This window comes from Cynocephalus volans, chromosome 4 (assembly GCF_027409185.1).
Source record: "Cynocephalus volans isolate mCynVol1 chromosome 4, mCynVol1.pri, whole genome shotgun sequence".
NCBI classification, from domain to species: Eukaryota; Metazoa; Chordata; class Mammalia; order Dermoptera; family Cynocephalidae; genus Cynocephalus; species Cynocephalus volans.
The window spans coordinates 72,422,217-72,444,967 of NC_084463.1; the positions used below are offsets into that span (position 1 = coordinate 72,422,217).

The following is a 22,751-nucleotide window of genomic DNA, read 5'->3' on the forward strand; positions in this document are numbered from 1 at the left end:
CTAGAAATATTCTAAGTGTTTCTAGACTACAGACTACTGTAGTGAACCAAAGCATCAATTTTACGTGAGATCAAAATACTTTACCAGATATACATTATCTTAAAGTGTCTTTTTTATCCTATGATAAGTTACATTGCTATTTAAATGGGAGGAGGGAAATAAAAGAAGGGCCAATGGCTCATGCCTGGTTCCTGGGTCCATAAAAGTTCACTATATAAAGCAGTCAAACTCAAGTTTTCCTTTATAAACCAGTCTGGAAAGTTCCCTCCAGACCAAGCTGGGTCCATTGGTTTTACTTATATTGCAGATAGTTCTGACTCTGAGTCCCAGATTAGCTAAGATTTACAAGCTCAATGGGAAAAGCCACATTTTTGTATTATTACAGAAGAAAATGAGCTAAAAATACTTGTTTCATTTAAAAAAAAAGCTGAATACCCTAAAGGAACTATTTGAACTTTGAAATACAGAACAGAAGCATGATTAAGTTTTGGCTGAGTTTCCTATAACTTGCTTATTTCACCATTTTTCAATGTCTGTCAAACTATTTATTCTAACTACCTTTGGGAAAAGTGAAGTTTAACAAACTTGTATATTTAGTTCAGTACTCTAATTTTAGGCACTGTGTTCAGGATAAAATAATCCAAAAACTCCTTAGAGACAGACGTAACTTTCAATGTGAAATGTTTCAACTGAAATCAGTTTTGTAAACAATCCAATTATGTCCCAAGGCTTATTTTTAAAACAGCTATGCCAGATTTACCCAATTATAAAATAATGTTATTTATCTAAAATTTGTTTTGATAAAATGGCTTTATTGCAACAGAATAGGCATTTTCTACATAGATATATACAGGCTTATGTAGTAAAATGGAGGTATATACGAAATACAATTTTTTTATTAAAAAATTAAGAATAAGGAACTTAACCATATTAAAATAATATTTTTTTCCTAAAGTCACTAGCAAAAGGTCTATATGGCCCTGAAACAAATTTTTAATATTTTACATCTAGAATTCTTAGTTTTATGCAGTACCTTCACTTTCACATTTATAATCCTTAGCTAAGAATACAAGAAATTCCTCACAACTGAAACCCATGATTTAATTGTTCCTCACTGGAAACAGGATAGGTTATGGGAGGAACTCTTTTTCAATTAGCTCTAACTTCATGTTCACCTGTCTTCAAAATGTGACTAGGTAAAGCGTGGAGTAAGATACATCCCCAAATTTCCATTTTACTTCTAAGATCTGCCCTTTGTGTGTCTGTGTGTTTATGTGGGAACTAGAGGTTACTGTTTTTAGACTTGACTGAGCTCCAAAGACATATGTTAAGAAGGGGGAAAAAAGGTTGGCCTATTTTCCTAAACAACTACATGCAATCCTCCCCATTTGACGTTTTTGATAATTTCCTTTAAATATCAACAAAAATTTTTAAAATCTTCCTTACTGAACCCAGTGAAACAAATTATATTTACCGCATATAAAAATATTAACATAAGAATTAATGACTTGGGGAGGTTACTATCAAATCAACTTTAAATACTTTCTTAAAAAGCAATTTTGTCTTTCGCAAATAGTGAGCTATGTAAGAGTGTATCCATTCTTGGATAACATATGGCAAATGAGTGAAGGGCTTGGGGGGGGTAGGAGGAAGGAATGGTAATCAATTTGTTTAAGGAAGGTTAGCTTAGTGAACTGACAATCCAAATTTAGAAATGGAGAATAACTCTATATATAACTTACAGTTTGTCTTAGTGATAGCAGTTTTTGTTGACAATTTAAAAAATAAAAAAAAGCCGTTTCTTCCAACTGTTCAAGATAGGGACCCTGCCATATCCCATTTTCCAATAAAGCTTTCAGCAGTCATGGACTTTTTTGTTATTTCTAAAGTCATTAAAATGTTTAGCCAATGTTTACAATGGTTTTTTTTTTTTTAAATGTTTGTGTCATTTATCAAAGTATCCTCAACTTCAGAACAACTCCTTTTGACTAAAAAAAGTATACACATGTATTTGGAGACAGTTAGGAGAACTATATGATAATCCTAAATGCTTGAAAAGTAACATCCAAAAGAGTTGCAGTTTGGTGTTCCCAGCATTATCCTGAGATTCAACACTCTTTCTGGAGAGTTTCTGGAATTAGGTCTTTTCTAATTTGTGTTACTAAATTATGGCTTCAAAGTAATAAAAGTTATCATGGCATTGCTCAAATAACAAGCAAGAGGCAATTTTAGTTAATAAAACAAATGAAATAACTTACAAGAGTAATGCAGTGTGTGAGGGTAAATCCTCTCCTCCTTACATACAAAGTTTTCAACATATCCATTAAAAATAAAATATAAAATATTCACTGGAAAACATCCAAATGAATCTACAATTTATTCAATATTAGGACTTCAAAGAGAAAGGAGAAAATGTTGGAAAAAGCATTAATAGATTCTGAAACAGCTTTTCTAGCATCTGCTAACATGAAAATAGTTTGGACGAAAAAAAGCCAAATTACTAAATTCAGAAGGAAAAGAAAACATTGCTGGAGATTGTTTTCACATTGCTCTGAACACCAGTATTATTTTGTTTTATTTGACTAAAACTGTGGACATCTGAACCTTTTCACTATTGAGGGGTAATGGCGCAATACAACATTCTTAATGGTAATACTGTGGGTTTTGCCACTCATTTAAACCAGTGACTGACCCTGATGCATATTTATTACTACCCATAAGGAAGGGCAGCTACATAATATTCATTAGTTATTTATAATGTAATTTCTTTTTTTTTTCTCCTTCCAACCTGCCTCTCCACTTGCCAACTTCCAACTGCTCATAGTGTACCTTCTAAGACTGAAGGATCATTTGCTCAGAAACAAAAATAGTCCCAATATCACACTTTTCTTCTTTTTGGGGGCAGCTGGCTGGTACAGGGATCGAACCCTGGACCTTGGTGTTAGCAGCACCACACTCTAACCAATTGAGCTAACTGGCCAGCATGCCCCATATCATACTTTTACCATCTAAATTTGAATTATTTGACAAAATAAAATTTAAAAAAATAATAAATAAAATAAAACACAAAAGATTATTAAAAAATAAATAAATAAATAAATAAATAAATTTGAATTATACAGGCTGCTGAGTTAAGACATCTTTATAATACAGCATGTTTTTATTTTCTGGGTAGTTTCAAGAATTCTGATGAGGCCACTTGGGTTGAGTTTTGACCTGGCCTTATAAGGGAAACAGAGAATCTTAACCAGTAAAAGGGAAGGGGGATAAGCAAGGTTCTCACTGTGGGGAAAAGTTCATGAGCAGAATCATAGCAACATGGCAGCAGAGTACACTCAGTTAATGGAAGAGTAACTAGCTTAACCAGAATCAGTAAGAGAGAAGGCTACTGACCATAGACCATAAACCAGGTTGCAGAGTCTAGACTTGATCTCTTGATCTCATAGGTATTAGGGAACCACAGATATTAACAGCCACATTATTAAACACAAGAGAAGGTAAAAACATCCATACTTGGGGGGAGGGGAGAGACTATCTTTCCTTCAAGTGTTTCTTTCAAAAGACCTTGAAACAGAAGCTGGAATAAATTCCTAAACCTACTCTCTCAAAAGGTCTTTCCAATTTACAAAGGAACATTGATGTGTAAGAAAGATATGACTAGAACATTAAGAGATAAATGCTCAGTCTCACAAAGCAAAGATATTTACAGTTTCAAAATTTTTTTTCTGAGAATAGAAATTGCTTTTGAAATATAAAAATTATGAATAATCAAAAAAATTAAAATCTGAAGCTCTATAAGGACAAATTTTTCAAAATTTCTACAAACACACCATAACAAATTAAGGCGATGATTTCCATATTTAACTAAGAAGATATATAAATGCCTCTGAAGTTTTATTTTTCAACATTTTGTATTTTAATATCATTTGAGTCACATCTCTTAGAAATTTTTATTAACCTCACCCATTCTGACATTAGTATACATGACCACAGAGTCTTACAATATAAACATGATTTGTTAATCCTACCAAAAGTACTTAAAGGCAGCTTTTAAAGCTAGTAATTCATAAACATTTTGATGTTTGATACCTTTTCAGAACCCCCAACATATGCAGTACATAATTATAAAATAATGACACTGATTTCATCATTAACTCAGCTGCACTAATTTCTATTAGAAAAGTAAAAAAAAAAAAAACAAAAAAAACCCCAAAAAAACTTTAAACAACAGTGCCTAGCTCTCAGATATTGAGCTATGCCTTTATATATTCTATTCTTCGAGACTAAAAAGCTCTTCTGGCTTTCTTGGTTATCCCGGTAAACCCTACTTAAAGCCATCTTCACTTAAGATATGGCTCTTCTTTGTGAAAACTTTCCTGACATCTAACTTAAGGTCGTCTAGAAAATACACAGGATGAGAAAAACACATACAAATGGTTGCTTAATATAAATACCACCAGATTCCATGTATCTGAGCTACTCCAAATTTAACCATATACTGGAACTTCATACATACACTGACATTTTTCACAACTGTCCCAGGTAAATACACTGACAACTAAAACATATGTTACAAATTAATATTTTAATCTCCAGCATATGCAAAGTGGATATTAAAAAGCCTATCTCTCAGGTTTCTTGCTCTGGTCTAGGCAAATTTAAGTAATCAACTCTAGAATCTGAATATCTTAGAATTCTTATTACTTATAAGTCTCACCTTTTCTAAAGTCTTTTTTTTTTTTTTTTTTTTGTCTTTTTTGTGACCGGCACTCAGCCAGTGAGTGCACCGGCCAGTCCTATATAGGATCCGAACCCGCGGCGGGAGCGTCGCTGCGCTCCCAGCGCCGCACTCTCCCGAGTGTGCCACGGGCTCGGCCCCTAAAGTCTTATCATTAAAAAAAGTATCTAAGAATTTCTGATAATTTTAATTACAGCAACTATTTACTCTTCTATTCAAGTATGAAATAAAGACTCAGAAGCATTTAATTTATTTACCAGATTTAAGGCTTAAAATTTCAGTAGAAAAAAAAAGAAAAGAAACAATTTCAACATCCACTTTTGGCATGGAGGACTTTTTACTTGAGCCCAAATCTTATTTGAGTTCATTTCTGCTCTGATATTCGTTTCCATTTCATTTATCATGAATAAAAAGCCTTCTCTTAAGAAACATTTCAGAGAAAAAGCAAAGAAAAATATCTTCACTTTATAAAGATCTAATGATATGTTGCTCTTCACAGTTAAATGTATATTAAGAATCAGAAGAATTATCTATGCTCTACTTTAGCGAAGATGACTTGTTATGAGTTATTCTCATACTTGGTCTTCTGGTTAAATAGAGACACTTATGAGATAGATAAAGAATACTTTTCCATCCATCACAAAGTTAACTGGTTTCTATGAGGAGTGTATCTGATTTTATTGGCATGGTGCTTCAATGTGCAGTATCCGAAATGAGTGGATTTCCCACTTCTACAGCTGACTCTAAATCAATGCACTTATTTAGCCTAGTGCAGAATGAGCTACATAGAATGTGAGATATTTTATAGTTGCTTCTGCCTATCCAAGAAAAGTACAATGATTCTCTAGCTCCTAATTTCTTCAGATCTTATTATGAACCCCAAACACAGAATCTCTTTGGTTCAAGAATGAGATCCTTCCCATGAGTCAGACAAAAGCCTGTGTTAGAAGAAAAAATGGCCACAATCTTTCTGTCTAAATAAGATGCCTTCACAACCTGTGCTTCCCGGGGTTCATCAGGGAGAAATGTTGACAAAGCCAACAAAGAAACCTGAAACACTATCCAGGCAAATCCTTCTCTGTTCTCATAATTTTTATATTTTTCCTCATAGTATTATAATTCTAAATAAGATTTCCTAAACTAGCATACCCAGGTAAATAACCTGTACTACCTTTGTTAGTGTTCAACTTATTAATTCCTTTAAATTATTAAAAATACTATTTTAAGCTATGCAAATAAAAATTAGGCATACCTTGAGGTTGACAGGATATACAATTGAGACATAATACATTTTAAATGTGGAATAAAAAAGACCTCCACGGAATCAAGAGGAATGCTAGAAGCTCTCTGGGAGGAGTGGGAGGGAGCAGTTAATGTAGCCTTCTGGGAACAGTAATGTTAACTTAAGTATACTGGTAGAAAGATGGGTTGGAGTTATATTCTCAGCTAATCAGTAAGGACAGGCCCTGGAATACAAGTTTCTCTCTTTCCTAATTTAATATCTTTTTTGTTTTTGTTTTTCAGTGCTAAAACATCAGATAAGAGCCTACCTGACATTTTGGAGAATTTGCTGTGCTGGGATTGATATTCCGCATTGCCTAAGAGTAAAAAATAAGACGAATAAAAATTACTTTAAGCCACATGGTTTGGCTGTGTAGGCTGACTTACAAATTGTATCCAGACATATCACCATAGCACAGAATTCCCAAGCTACCCAAGACGAAGCAGACTGAGAAAGACAGGAGCCAATGGAGTAACCACATAACAAAACTAAAACCTCAGCAGTTTTTAACATCATTGAGGATAGGACAGCAAGACTGCAGGTGTCAGGACTAAAATAAAATTTGATACTGGTCAGGTAGGTTCTTTGCTTCTAAGTATTAAATTAGATGAAGCAGGTAAAATATATTTGATAATTCACTGATAAGAGAAACCCTCAATGGAAGAAGTTCACAGAAACCCAAAAGGCTTAAGATATATGTACTGAATTTATACTGATTGCTAAACAACGAAAACAAAAACAATTCTAAGCAACAGACTATTAGTTTGAGAACAAAGCAGGTCTGTCACTTCAACATAAGAAAAGACAACACAGTGTGTAGCAAAGAAGAAACAAAGAGGTTACCTTTAAAGGTAGTGAAGCTATTCTGTCCAGGACCCATCACCCAGAGTAAGAATAAGAATAGGTTTAGAAAAATTCTTTGGAAGGAAGAGTTTTACAAGTAGCAGCATTTTGCCCACCAAAAAAAGCCAGGCTGATCTATGTATGGCATATAACAAAATGACACATGGCCCATTTCTAAAAGATTTAAAAAATTATCTTTAAAACAGCAAGATTTTTATTTTAGCAATTCAAGAACTTTTTCTTAAGGTTTCTTGATTTTGACAGTCTTCATTAATACGTGAAATCGAGACTTAAATTTACTTGACCAACTAGTACTCAGTAACAAAATGAAAAGCAAATAGTGAAAACATGCTTTGTAAAATACACTTTTAAATTACTTTATTTCTTCTAATAGCCAAGTAATATTCTTGATGGTGCTACCTTGTTCTGACAATAAAGTTTTATCTAAATGAAAAATACCCTTCCTTTACAATAATTTGTTACAAAGTCAGATGTACAATAAACTATGTTAATGTGCTTCCTCTCTTCATCTTTATAGCAGATGAAGAAACATTGCTTTCAAGACCACTTCCTGGGCTGGCTGGTTAGCTCAGTTGGTTAGAGCGTGGTGCTGCTAACACCAAGGTCCAGGGTTCAATTCCTGTACTGGCTAGCAGCCAAAAAAAAAAGACCACTTCCTGACATTCTATGCTGGCACAAACTCCCTTACTTCCTCTATCATGGCTCACCTTTGATGCCAACCGCACTAGAATTACACTGACAGGTTACTGACAGAGCACAAACAGTTTAAAGGCAAGTCTGTCTGGGATTTCATAGCTTAAATTAATTCCTCAGGTACCAGTTTTTCAAATTCCAAACCAGAGTTCAGAAACAGTAGCAAGTTTATATATTTTCAATGACACTCGGATAACAGTTTTAAAATACAGCCCTTAAAAAAAAAAAGTTTCTTTAAATGCCTACATCCTGGTAACAAACGTAGAGTACAATGATTTTTGAATGTCTACGCTTATCTACTATGCTACCATTTAGGTGGGAAAAAATAGCACAGATGTATGTATTTTATGTCTGTAAACACAATATCTCTGGAAAAAAATAAAAACAAAAACAGGCGACTCATATTTACATTCAGAGTAAAGAACTAGGGAGAGAAAAGGAGATTTTATTTCCACTGTAATTTCACTACTGTACCATGTTTTTATTATCCAAAAAAATTTTATATAAAATTAAAAATTATACTGATTAACATAAGATCACATCCTCAATATCTGAACTTAGATTTAACCACTCTGAAATAAGAACATGTAATAATTAATTTTGAGATGAGTGATTATTTATTCTTACAAAACATAAAGACCAACAGTACCTTCTGAAAGAAAACTGATGGAAATGATCAAGTTCTCTGCTGAAAGGTTCTACCCTTCCCAACATGAAAAAATATCCTTAAGAAGGTAATTTTAAGGAACAGTGGACTGGGACCTTCTAAACTGAGAATAATTTGTATTATGTTTTAAATGAAAACTCTTAGATTTGGCAATATTAAAACATCATCTGTCATTTGAGGAATGTCATATTGGTGTACTCCCCCACACACAAATAATTCTTTTAAAGTAAAAGATGTTTCTCCCCAAGTGAAGTCTCGAGAGTTTTCCCCTTAGTGAAATCCCCAGAAATACAGTAATCTACAATCCCACGTACATTTGAGGAATCGTCCTTGCCTCCTTTGATTTTTTTTTGCTCAGCTGTAATGACCATGGCCCAACAGTTCTTTATGATACAGGTTTACAAGTTACAATCCACCTGGATCAAAGGCCAGTCAAGAATCCAAGACAAAGACAGAGCTAGATAGTATGTTTCTGTGTTGGTCTAGTTTTACAGAGACAATGTTCCTTTGTAACTAATCCACGCTAAAATGAAATTTGCCCAACTTTATGTAGGAAAACAAACCCCCAAAAGTGGAAGGCTGGTTTCTAACCTGTGGCCTCACCTGCCGAAGCAGTTCTTGCTGTTTCAGTCGCAGTCTCTCTTTCTCCATCTGCAGTTGTTGCAGCCGCATCTGTTGCTGCTGGTTGGAATTGCTGCCACCCATGACGCCTCCCTGTGGGCTCTGGGGAGCCAGAGGTGGTGGCTGTTTCACTGGAGCACTCTGACTGATTCTCTGGTTCATGGCTGAAATGAAACAAAAGATCTATCCTGAAAAACTAGTTAAGGAAGACAAGAGAAAATATTTAAGATGTACAGAAAAGAAACAATAGATAGCTGTAATATGCAATGATATGGAACAATCTCTAAGACAGAATAGAAAGTGTAAAAAAGAAAAAAAAGAAATATATATTGCATATTCAGAGAATATGAATTGAAGAACAGCAACAAAGCAACTAACATCTATTGACTCTGTAGCTAGGATACTGGGAGTTGGAGGGAGACTTTTTTTTTAAATAACTTACAAAGTTGGAATGATATCAATATATAATTTATTATAAAAATATATAAATTTACTTTAAAAGTCACTACCCAAAGCAACTGAGCCAAAGCATTCTGGGCAGCAAAACCCATCAAAATAATCTACCATTAATGTAATCCATATATATATATATATACACACACACACATATATATATATATCCCTAATAAAGCAAGCAGATTAAAATGATCTGATGTATGCTCATATCAAATGAGTCAATAAGCATCTGGATGACAGAGACTTGTCTCTTTTTTTTTAGTTGAACCTATAATACTATTTGGCGGTTAGAAACGGACTGGATTTTTATACTAGTAAATTTGTCACTGATACAACACTGATCAAACTGTGGATTAACCTCAGTGAGCAGATGGAAGTTGTATGCGAAAATTTTAATAAGAATGATATACCTTTTCAGACACATATTCCACTTTTTATGTTGAAATTTTGGGTCACAGTTTCTACTAAATGTTTAATACACACTAAAAAGAAAAACCAGGCTCAAATGGCTTCACAAACATTCAAGGAAGAAATAATACCAATCTTATATAACTTCTTCCAGAGCATAACAAAGAAGAAATACTTCCCAACACTTATGAGGATAGCATAATCTTGATACCTTACAAGGACACTGAGAGAAAGGAAATTACAGACCAATCTCTCATAAACCTCATTACAAAAATCCTGAATAACATACACTGACAGCTCTTGTAACTTACTGGCCTTGCGGCCACATAGCAAATCCGTTGTCATTTTTCATGTGTCCTCTGTTGTAACACAGTGGCAGTTGGTAAATGACACCTCTTCTTAGAGACTACTTGAACAAACCTCATGTGCCTTTCCTAGAGTCCATCATATATACTAAGAATCTTCTTCCCTCAGGACATTGCCTCAGAACTTTTCCACTTTGTCTACTGACATTTCTCATTTGATTCTAATTTTTTATTTTTTTGGCAGCTGGTTGGTACAGGGATTTGAACTGATTCTAACTTTTAGTTTACAAATTTGTATCTTCTCTTAGACTGAGTGCCACAGGAGTGGGGGCAGTATCCTATCCATTAATATATCCCCAAGTGCCTAGCATAGCATCTGGCAAAAATGTGTGCTGAAAAAAACACTGAACCATTTCTAAGTAAGTTAAGTATTTATTCACTGAGGCAGAAAATTAACTTTTAAGACATAAGACAATACAAAAAATCCTACCAATTTCCCTTTAGTTTGCCTAGTTCTCCTATAAGGCCAGCATAACACTGATATAGAACAAAGGATATTATAAAAAAGACTACAGACCAAGCTCTCAAAATGCCTTAGTTCAATATAACCCACCAAGCTACTCAATGTAAGATGATGGCATTATCAACTTATTTCTGTTTTGTTCCTACTTTTCCCCTCCAGTATTTCTGTATTTCTTTTTCTAACTTTTAAGTTGAACTTACTTCATTTAAATCTTTTTGGAGAATTTAAGTCAATAAATTTACCTTTAAGTACTGCTTTACTTGCATGTACTTTTTGAAATAGTGTAATTCATGACTGCTTTATTTCAAGTATTTGTAATTTCTATCTAACTCATGAGCTGTCTTAGAGTATATTTTTGTTTCCAAACATATTTTTTGAATTTGAAAATAATTTCTCTAAAGATATAGAGAAATAGAAAAATAATATAATGAATCTTCATGTACTCATTCATCACTCAACTTCCAAATGATCAATACATGACCAATCTTATTTTACCTCTATCCTCATCCACTTTCTTCCTCCAATTATTTTCAAACAAACATTATATCATTTCACCCATAAATAATTTCAACATGTATGAGGGATCTTTAAAGGTTCATGAAAAGATCCATATTATCTTTTAATTCAATTTTTCCACGAACTTTTTGAAGTACTCTTGTATCTCTAAAAAATGGGGGCACTTCAAAAAAGAAAAAAAAACAGTAATTACAATGGCATGATTGCACTGTCAAAATTTACCAATTCCTTAATATTATCAAATGTCCAACCCCATGTTTATATTTTCCTAATATCAATGATATATATATATATATATATATATATATATATATATTTTTTTTTTTACAGTTGGTTTGTCCAAAACAGAATCCAAACAAGGTCTATACATTGCATTTGATTCATAATCTAAGTCTTCTTTTATAAAATGGCTCTTAAAATGTGGTTTCTGGACCATCAGGAGCAACAGCACCAAGCAACTTTTTAGAAATGCGAATTCATAAGCCCTAATCCAAAACTACTGAATGAGAAACTACAGTTATAGAATTTAGCAATCTCTGTGTTAACAATCCCTCCCGGTGTTTTCTTTCTTTCTTTTTTTTGGCGGCTGGCTTGTATGAGGATCCGAACCCTTGACCTTGGTGTTACAAGGCTGTGCTCTAACCAACTGAGCTAACCAGCCAGCTCTTCCAGGGATTTTTGATGCATGCCAAAGTTTGAGAACCCTTGTTCTCAGGTTTGCCCTGTAGAAGTTTCTATAGCCTGAATTTTGCTGATTGCATCCCCATAGTACCATTTAACATGTTTCTCTATCCCTTGATTGGCTGGAAACAAGTTAGATACAGAGGCTTGATCACATTTTTGGGCAAGACTACTTCACTGGTAGTAAGATGAGAAGGACCAAGATGTCTGTTGTCTTCCTTTTGAGGCTGTGACAATGGATCGGTGAGTGCAGACATGATAAACCTATTGTATCCATTTTAAGTTTCCTTCACCTACTGGTTTTTAGCAGCTCTTATTTGTCTAAATTCATTATTTCATTAGAGGTGGCAAAATGGTGGTACTCTCTTTTCTCATATGTATTATCTGAAGTTCTATAAATGAGAATTTTCCCATATTAGGTATCTGATTACCCTAAAAATAGTTCGTAGAGGTAGGGTCAGAATAAATGTCTGAGGCATTCCCTTCATGTATGTATTTTCAGCATGGTGAATTGGTCCATAGCATCTTCTTAAAGGTACCCAATAAAGGTTTCTAAAAAAATCATTAAGAAATCACAAATTTTTAAATGTTTATGATGTGTTTTAATTCAGTACAGTTATTTTGATCAATTCTCAAAGTCTACCATATTTGGCCAGTGAAAGCCCTTCAGGTTGAGTTCTTTTGCTATGGCTATAAGTGGCCTTGGTCAGCTTCCTTGATTGATTTTCGGCATAAAAAGATGTTCCAGGCTCATCTTGCACGTTCCCTGCCCCAGATTCTAGTCAGCCCTTTTTCTAAGAAGCCCTGATTTCTTTTAGTGGGAAATGGTATTTAGAGACATTAATCTGGGCACTAGAGTTACCTATGATAATTCTGTTGCTTCTTTGTCACTGCTTTTAGGTGGTTTCCCATCCCCCTTTCAGAAAATGAATATTTCTAACTCAAATGTAGGATTCATAGTTTTTACTTAAGCTTCTCTGATCTTATAACAGCTATTTCTCTTATGCTGAAAAATTTGGTTCTAACACTAATATGCAATCGTCTAAAAATAAAATGATTATTAAAATTATGGTCAACAAAATGACTATTTAAAAGTTTCAGATTTCTTTGCAATTTTTTGTTCTCTACATATTCCATGAGGTATACACTGTGAAATCACTGTGGTTTAAAGTCACCTGAAATAATTCCTCTCTGTATGATTAGGCCAACTCCATATACAGGTTTACTTTTGACATTTTGCTTTTGAATTTTAGAGACTTGCTTTACTTCCCATCCCCCTCTCCTAAACCCCGACAGATAACAGGTTTTTAACAGTTTTTGGTTTATTCTATTTTTAAAAATCTAAGCAAACACATACACACCCTTTTTTCTTAGATATATGGTAGCATACTATTAACACTTTCTTCCACTTTCCTTTTTTTCTACTTAACAATATAACCTTGAGATCACTCCAAAGCAGTATATAGATTTTCCCTCACCCACTTCCTTTTTTGAAATATGACAGTTCTTCAAAGGTTCATGGAAAGATTCACATTATCTTTCAATTCTATTTTTCTGAAAATGTTTGAAGTACACTTGTAGCTGATCAGTATTCTATTCAACCAATATTCTATTATGTTCTCACTATTAGTAGAGTGCTGTACCAAATAAGCTCATTCATACCTTATTTTATATTTTTGCTACTTCATCTTTGGGGTAGATTCCTAGATAGGAGATTGCTTAGTTAGTGGTTAAAAGCCTAAGTAGTTTTACTAGATACTGACAAATCTGTGCTGACCTCCTCCTCGGAAGGGGTTGTATTTTGTTGTTTCTCTGCCACTAACGTATTAAGAGTGACTTTTTCCCCCAAAGCCTTGGAAGGTTTTTGGATTTTTGCCAATCTAAAAGATGAGAAATGGTATCTTAGAGTAATTTTATTTTTGCTATGTCTTATAATAAAGTTTGAGCAATTTCATATTTTAAAGGGTCATTTGATTTTTTTTTTTACATGAACTGTATTCATATCTTTTTCTATATGACTATTAAAGGTTATCTTTACCTTCTTTATTTTAGACAATCTATATATTAGGGTTAGAAAACTTTTACCTGGGATACGTTACAAATGATTTCCCTCAGGTTTGTCATTTGTCTTTTTACTTGACTTTTTTTCCAGATAAGAATTTATTTTTTAAGTAGTCAAATTTATCAATCTTTTTTGAAATTTGTTTTCCTCACTTGCAGGCGAGAAATTCACCCATTTTTAATTTGAAAAATGTAGTACCATTGGATTTATTTGGCAATTCAATCCAATCCATGGCATGAATGGATCCACATAATTTTATCTTTTTTCAATATGACCACCCATTAGTCCCAATGCCATTTGTGTAAAAGTGTATCTTCCCCACAGTCATCTTTATCATAGACTAAATTTCCACATATTGTTATTTTATTTCTGGATTTTCTATTCATTAATCTAACTACTCTTGTACCAGTACTGCCTTTATAATATGTTCATAATATGCTATTATACAGTACAACCTTAATAATGAGCCATCTTTTTTTTGAAGCTAACTTTTTATTATGGGGTTCTAATTTAATTGTACTGTGGTTAAAAGAGCATGGTCTGTATGATATTGATTCTAGAAAATTTGTGACTTCTCTATGACTTGACATGTGGTCATTCAATCATTGTAAATGTTTGAACTAGGTCATCTGTATGCCTGACTTTCACCACTGAGCCTATTTCTGTATCTCCTTCCTTATTCTTAACACTTTTAGTTCCTGATATCCTCAGGAGCTGAATGGCCTAAGGACCTGGCAGGCCTCTAGCACTGCCCTCACTGCTTTGTGTGGTTTTATTTTCTGACCTTTACTTTTAAAATTTGACCCCAGTTGTCTTTTCGGTTATCTTGTCTTAATATTTTTGTCTAAAAGAACAAAGAATGGATGTCAAAATATGACATACTGTTTCATCTTACCCAAAGTTTTATATGGCAAAAAAAAAAAAAAAAAAAAAATCAAACTTTTTGACTTATGAAATGGCTTTATAAAGAATAAATGGCTAAAATGTCATTTTTATAGTTTATAGTATTTTATAAGGTAATGGGTAGGAAAAAAAACAGCAATTCTTGAGAGCTAAGGTTTGCCAGGCACCAACAACCTCATTTAATAAGTTGTTTATATCTGTCACCAACATAGATATACAACTGACAGGTACCATAGTATTGTTGTGGTTCAGAAAATGATAACCCAAAGTGAAGGCCTCAGAATCCCCAAAGCCATCCGTAAAACCTAAAAACATTACCCCCTGCTTTTCTGTATAAAAACTGGCCATAAAGAAATTCTCTGACCTACCCTGTTTGATTGTAGGTCACAAGTTACCCACTCCAGAGAGGGTCCTGCCACATACCCATGCATAGGGAGACTGAGAAGAATGTAAACAGACAGGCCTTGCTGGGTTTTCCCCCTCAGTCTGTTACTATTAGATCGTACCCTTTTTGTCCCATCATCTTTCTGCACAGATGTCCATGATTCACTGACCTTGCATAAAAATAGATAGTTTGCCCTAGGTCTTTGGGTTGTTATTCTGATGGCTCCAGTGTCACATAAAACTATGATTAAATAGATCTGTTATGGCTTTTCTTCTATTAATCTATCATCAATTCATTTCAGCAGGCTTTGACTTGAACCTTCAGAGGCTCAGTCTGAACTTCCCTGCAGTATGATATAAAAAACACAGCTTTTACAATCAAACAAACCTTGATTACAGTTGGGCATACCAATTCAGTAACTCATCCAAGCCCCAGTTTTCTCAGCTGTGCCTGGGGATGCTAACATCTCCCTTTGGGAGTCATTGTGGGGACTGAGTATTCTATCATAAACCTTGAACAGTAAATGTTAGTTTCCCCCCTTCTCCAAAATAGTGTTTCTAAACCTTAACATTACCACTCCAACAGATAATCATTCCATACCTTGATGATCCCTATATCTCCTTTGAATTCCCATATCTCCCTTCTTCTTCATAGACACACACAAACTTACCCTCCTCCCATTTTATTATGCCATTCACTTTTTCCAAGTTTTCCTGACTTTTGTTTTTTTGCGGCTGGCTGGTATGAGGATCTGAACCCGTGACCACAGGGTTATAATACTGAGCTCTAACCGACTGAGCTAACCAGCCAGCCCTCCAAGAATTCCTTTGATTCACAAAGATATGCGTATTTATCTTTCCTATAAGATCGAAATGGAAAAAGATGGATGGTGGAGATTGAGCTAAGGGGATCTTTCTCTTTGGGTGAAACATGTTCTTGGCATTCCAATAGAACACTCGTTTCTACATTTCCACATAGAAATGTTTTAAACTTGTGCTATGTCAGGCTCAACAGCATGAGTTAAAAATGAATTGGGCTGATCTGATATCCATCACGTACAGCAAACATGTCATTTTGAGGCCTAGAGCAAACAACTATTGGAATAAAATGTTTTCAGTTTCAAGCAGTTAAGTTTTTAAAAAATATTATAAAATAGCCTATTAGTAAGTTGAGAAGCATTGAAATTATTAAAACATTACTGATTTCAAAACAGATTCTAGAGTTACACACTGTTAAATATTTCACCTATTAAGAAACATCAGGTTGGCTGCTTAGTTCAATCGGTAGAGTGTGGTGCTGATTACACCAGGTCAAGGGTTTGGAGCCCCATACTGGCCTGCCGCAAAAAAACCAAAAACAAATTAGAAAAAGCTTTTGAACTTTCTACACTAGATTTCATTATTAAGTAATATTTAATAAGTTGTTTACAAAGTAATATGTATTCCTGGTGAAAATTGAGCAGTAACAAAATTACATGAAAATAAAGAGATAAATATCCTTCGCTTCTTACCAGTTTCCCACAATTAGATACCATAAGCAGTAATTGTTAATAACAACAGCCACTGCTATTATATAACTGAATTGGTTGGTAAGGTCTCTTTCAAATCTAAGCTTATTTGAACTATTCAAAATCATGGAAGAGGAAAAATAGGATATCAAAAAATAAAGGAAGAACCAGTCCATAGAATTAAACAGAAACTTGCACAAAATATGTAACAGAAATAGTCTGGTGACTATGGTGAGCACTTTTAGTTGTGTTTATCTAAATGTTGTTACCTGTGGATACAAGCAGTGCTACAAGGTTTCCATATAAAGAGCTCACTTAAATGACCGATTCAAACAACCTTGTTTATCTACTGAAGTTGGGATTATTCCTCTCCAGAAGTATCCAGTTTTTTACCTTCTGAGTATCTTAAGCATTCAACAAAGCACAGAGCAGTGCACCCACATGGGGTGCAGCAGAGACCTCACAAGCAGGCAAGAAACAAAACAGGCTTTGTTTTCTGGAGAAGGGGGCAGGGCAGCTAGAAAAGAAAAGAATAGTATTACTAACTTCTTCCCCTGTGATCAACTATTGAAATCCCAGTTTTAATGTTTCTAGTTTTAATAAAATTTTTAACAGGTGAAGAGGAAAAAACCCTAAAAACTTCTGAATTTAAAAATTATAATATGCTATATTTTAAAAATCAGAGTCTGTGCTGCTTGGACTATGAAACAGTAACTGTTTTAAGTGTTACTAAACAAAACGGTTTTATGGTAGCAAACCGACTCAGTAATTACTGAAAAATAAGAGACTACTTTCTCTAAGAGAAAAGGGGGTCACCATCCCAGGCCTCCTCCTAAGTTTGATTCTAAACACTCAAATTTTCAAACTCCAAATAACTTTTAGATTTACATAATTTGTACCCTCAAAACCTCTGGACTATTACAAGCTATTACAAACCTCTTAGTCATAAGCTTTGGAATAATAAATTCAATTCTAGTAACCTTATTAAATGTAAATTTAAAATTAATGTTCTAATAGTTTAAAAATTCTAATCTACATCAAATCTCCCACAACAAAAACACTTTTTTACTTTGTCTAATATTTTATCAAATCTCAGACATTGCATATTTACAGTAATTTGTTTACAACATTTAGAAACAAAATTTAGATTTTCCCCATACTTACAAGTGTAACCAAGATTATTAAATAGCAGACTTGTAAAAAGAAATGAATACTTCTAAAACCACGAACTAATAGGCTGTCTGTGGGTCTTAAAATAATAAAAACACAACACAAAACACCTACTGCTGGGCCTAAATGTTTATTTTCTACATGATCTAGGGACTGAATCATCTACAAAAAGTTGCTATAAGTTGACATAATAACCTACTTAAATATAAAATGATAGTTTTTTAGTAAAAATTACTTACTATTTGATTCATACTGAAAATCTCTTACAAAAGAAGTAAAAGGCCAGGGTCCTAATCTAATGACTGAATACATCTTTTTACAATCAATACGCAAAAGATGTTTTCCAAAATTTAACTAAGGTATGTACCTAATTGACAATGCCGTGCTTTGGGATGATTTTTTTACTGAGATAATACACATACCACAAAATTCACCCTTTTAACATATACAATTCAGTAGTTTTTATATATTCATAAAACTGTGCAACCATCACCACTATCTAACGTCAGAACATTTTCATCACTCCAAAAAGAAACCCTGTCACTCCCTCTTGCCCCTCTCCCCAGTCCCTGGCAACCACTAATCTACTTTCTGTCTCTATGGGTTTGTCTATTCTGGACATTTCATACAAATGGAATCAAACAATAAGTGGCCTTTTGTGACTGGCTTCTTTCACTTAACGTTTTCAAGATTCATCCATATTATAGTATGTATCAGCATTGCACTCCTTTTTGTTGACAAATAATAAGTATCCCATTAAATGGATATACTCATTTTGCTAGTCCATTCATCAGTTGATGGGTTATTTGCACTTTTTGGCTATTATGAATAATAATGTTATCGACATTCATGTACAGATTTTTGTGTGGATATTTGTTTTCAATTCTTTTGCATATATACCTAGGAATGGAATTGCCAGGTCATATGGGAATGTTATAATTAACTTTTTAAGGAATTGCCAAACTATCTTCCAAAGGGAATACATCATTTTTCAATTCCACCAGCAATGTACAAGGGTTCCAATACCTCCACATTCCGGTCAACACATATTACTGTCTGTCTTTTGTATTTTAGCTATCCTAATAGGAGTCAAGTGGTATCTCACAGTGGTTTTAATTTGTATTTCCCTAATGACCAATATGTGGTAACAGTTCACCTACTCTAAGACCCTACTCTAGGTCTCGTCACAGGCAAAATAATCTCTCCCTCCTACACTTTGCACTTCTCTCCCTTCCCAAGCACCAGTTCCCAGCACCCCACCCCCCAAAACTGGGTTATTCACATTTTAACTGTTCAAAAAATAGTAATAAAAAATATCAATACTTGGATCAATCCACTTTCTTCTCCTTCAATCATCTAACAAAATACTGGCATAAAAATTCATTATAATGGTACTTTTTCAAACAATACAATTGTAGATGGAGCTAAAAAAAAATCCCAACAGAACATTTTCTCCTCATCACCTAATTAAGCAGTGAGGGGCAAGACACAGGGATTGCTAATGAGGTTAGGTGGAAAAAGGAGAAAGTGTTCTAACTAGTTTTCAACTCTCTCTCTTTTCCCAGAGTACAATCATGTATCCCTCCTACTAAGGAAATAAAGTTTAAAGTCTAGTTTGGAAAGAAAGTTCAGATGAGACTATTGCTCTAAAGAGAAGGGGAGTTACATTTTAATATGTACCTAGTGCTATGAATTCACGTCAGATTAATGAGTGTACAGGTCCACTGATAACAGCTTTAATTTTAATTCCATAAACAGGTATGCACTGCATAACAACGTTTCAGTTAATAACAGACCGAATAAACAGTGGTTAGAATAACAGGCTATACTTATATAGCCTAGGTTGCAGTAGGCTATACATATCTATGTGAGTGTAGGCACACTCTGTGATGTTCACACAACAATGAAATTGCCTAACAACGCATTCTCAGAACATATCCCCATCATTAAATGACATGACTCTAGTTTATTACCACTAATGCTCTTTCACTGCGGGAATTTATAATTTAGAAGAGATGCATACCTTAGAGTTTTTACTGATAAGCACAAAAATTGATCCTTTTATATAGTATGGAGTGTGACTGGCTTCTTATCCTTTAGTGTCCCTCTTCACAAAAGTCTTCCTTGACCTCCCAGGTGCAAGCAGCGCCCCCACTATTTCCTTTCTCTGTATCTTATTTATTATTCTTCATTGTACTTAACACATTTTGTAATGATTTTTTTACTTGTTTAGTAGCTTGCATCCCCCTCTTCCCGATGTCTAGCATAGTGCCTGGCATGTAACTGGAACTCTAACATTTGTTCAATGAGTAAATCAATCCTGAAATAGTTTTTATCCCTCATTAGTAGGATGGCATTAGTAATTCAGAGGAGAACCTACAAGTTGAAGTAAGTACAGAATGAGTTCTAAAATGACCTCAGCAACCAGGGTAGCAGAACAAAATGAGTATAAAACAAACAAAAAATCTGAACCACTCTCCTTCTAAATCATTCTAACTTATTGAAACAGCTCAGTTGGTTAGAGCACAGCCATATAACCCCAAGGTCATGGGTTTGGAGCCCAATAGCAGCCAGCTGCAAAAAAAAAAAAAAAAAAAAAAGCAAAAACAAAAACAAACAAAAACCAAAAAATCCAAACAACAGATATTTGAATTTTCCCTTGGGAATTCTATAATCTCTTTTTCTGTTTCTTATGCAGGTACTTCAAAAAGTTCAGGGAACAACAGAATTAAAAGATAATACGAATCTTCCCATGAGCTTTTTGAAGTACTCTTGTGTACCTGGATGTCTGAGTTGGCACAAAAAGTGGCAAGCAACAATAATTGGCTCCTCTTCTCCAGCATAGTCAGAATTAATAAAAATATAATTTGAAACATAGTTTTATTTTAGAAACTAAGATTTTTTTGCGTTTGATGTTAGGAGCTTTAATAATACAAATAAGTCATTAAGTTCCCATTCAGTAATTTTGGTGATCTTAAGCTTTTAAGTTTTAAAAATCCTGTATGAGGGGGCTGGCTGGTTAGCTCAGCTGGTTACAGCATGGCCTTGTAACACACCAAGGTTAAGGCTTCAGTTCCCCACGGCAGCCAGCCACCAGGAAAAAAAAAAAAGAAAATCCTGTATGAATAACTTACTACTATTTCCCTCACTAAACTATCTATCAAGTAGAAATTACATAGTAATTTAACTTCATCAACATATGTCTATTCACCTTTGGTGAGTAGTGGAGATTGCTTACTATAATTGATAAATTTAGTAGGATACTGCCAAAATAGTTTAACAAATAAAACTGCAAAGCTCAAGCACTGAACTAATTCTGGTATTTATTCTATAAACTTATGTATTAAAATATTCTTTTCAGCAAATGCTTAAGTAAAAAAAAAAAAAAATGCACTAAGGGCAACAATTAGTAACAATCTCTGACTAACAGTATGTCTTAAATCAGGCTTCGCTAAGCATACAGCCTGGAACTATGCTTCAAATCCACTTACATCAGACCTCTATTGTGGCAACTTTATGGAAGTTCTGAATTTTAGAAACAAAGTATACCAGCAATGCACCATCTTTAAGGCAGTAAAACTGAACCCTGCTAGTATATGAGCATGTTTAAACTGCCATATGCTTCCAAAAATTTAAGAATGTGGACAAGCTTAACTATTCCACCCAACACTTCCCATCTCCCATCACATTTGTTTGCTTGGGCATACTCACCATGCGATAAGGCTTATCTTTAGATTAAAGGTTGAAAGATTCCTCTATCTCCTCTTGAAAAGTAATTCCCAACTGTGACCAGAGAACCAAAAGCTAAACTTAAATTGTACAATAAATGCTTCAGAAGTATCTCTGAAACCTCAACGCACTCAAGTCAATAAGGCTTTTGAGAAGTAAACTTAAGCAAGGGTCCAAAGCAGTTAGTAAAGAACTCATAATTAAGCATATTGTATTCAGCTAAAGACTGGAAATATTCTTCAGAGCATCCAGTCACATTTTACAGATGAGTCAAATTAAGTTAAGAGATCGGTATCTTTCTGAATCTGCTGGTTACATTGTGATACCAGAAGAACTTGGGTCTCTTGATTCCCAATTTAGTGTGTAATTTTTTCTACATCACGATTTAATTCAATTGAATCCAGCACATTATATAACTATCATGTGGAAAATAGAATGCTAGTCTCTCTTGTGGATTTGAAAAATGGATTTTTGGAGGGCACAGAACATGCCAGGTCAGAGCAATGCTGTAACTACTTTTCTCACTGGATTATGCACATATAAAACACCCCAGAATATCACATTTAAAGAGGCACTAGAAAAATGAAAGGAGGCGAGTGAATTGGTAAAGAACAGAGAACTCTTAACACGGGAAAAATTGGAGAAACCAGAGTTAGAAGAGAACACTGCTGAGGTTAGAGCTATATCCACCAATGTGAAGGGAAGTAGATTTATAGGAAATAAAGGGACACAAACTTTCTGGTCATCAGAACTTTCCTCAAGTAGAATGGACTGCCTTCTAATGCAGTATACTACCCAGTCAAGGGAAAGGTCAAAGCTGAAATTGGAAGACAATCTCTTAAGAACATGACAGAGGTGAGGCATGAATTGTGTAGATAACTGAACTAGATGGCTCAAAGTGTGTTCCAATCAGAGATTTTATAATCTCTTCTGTAATTAGAAACTCATTATCTTTGGGTAATTTCATCAAGATGAGTCACAATACAGGATATAAGTATACTTACAGGATATTAGATACCACTGGTCTTCTTTCCTCTAAAATTTCCACGTATCAGTACTGGTATATTAGGTGTATTTCTCAAAGAGTAAATGCATGCAATCTAGATTTCTTAAAAATTCTCGTGTCAAAAGATCAAATTCAGATTTCAGTTCTGTCTCTTAACCATAAAGCCTTGGATAGGTTACAATTTCTCTAGATCTCAGAGGAGCTCAGATTTTGGTCAATATTCCCTACATCTCCC

General features: G+C 34.2%; 1 protein-coding gene and 1 non-coding gene across 10 annotated transcripts in view; one reads left to right on the forward strand and one right to left on the reverse strand.

The window, feature by feature from the left end:
* YAP1 (Yes1 associated transcriptional regulator) overlaps nt 1-22,751 on the reverse strand; it is a 112,577-nt gene that overhangs the window by 13,946 nt on the left and 75,880 nt on the right. For 3 of the 9 annotated variants that reach the window (XM_063093552.1, XM_063093551.1, XM_063093553.1), the window contains exons 5-6: nt 8,836-9,029; nt 6,289-6,336 (exon numbers count right to left, since the gene is read on the reverse strand). In XM_063093552.1, coding sequence (XP_062949622.1) covers nt 6,289-6,336; nt 8,836-9,029 — 242 coding nt within the window. The remainder of the gene's footprint in view (nt 1-6,288; nt 6,337-8,835; nt 9,030-22,751) is intronic. The other 6 variants (XM_063093555.1, XM_063093554.1, XM_063093558.1 and 3 more) reach the window with 3 other exon arrangements.
* Nucleotides 7,442-7,515, forward strand: TRNAS-GCU (transfer RNA serine (anticodon GCU)). The gene has a single exon. It is a non-coding gene; the product is annotated as a tRNA-Ser (tRNA).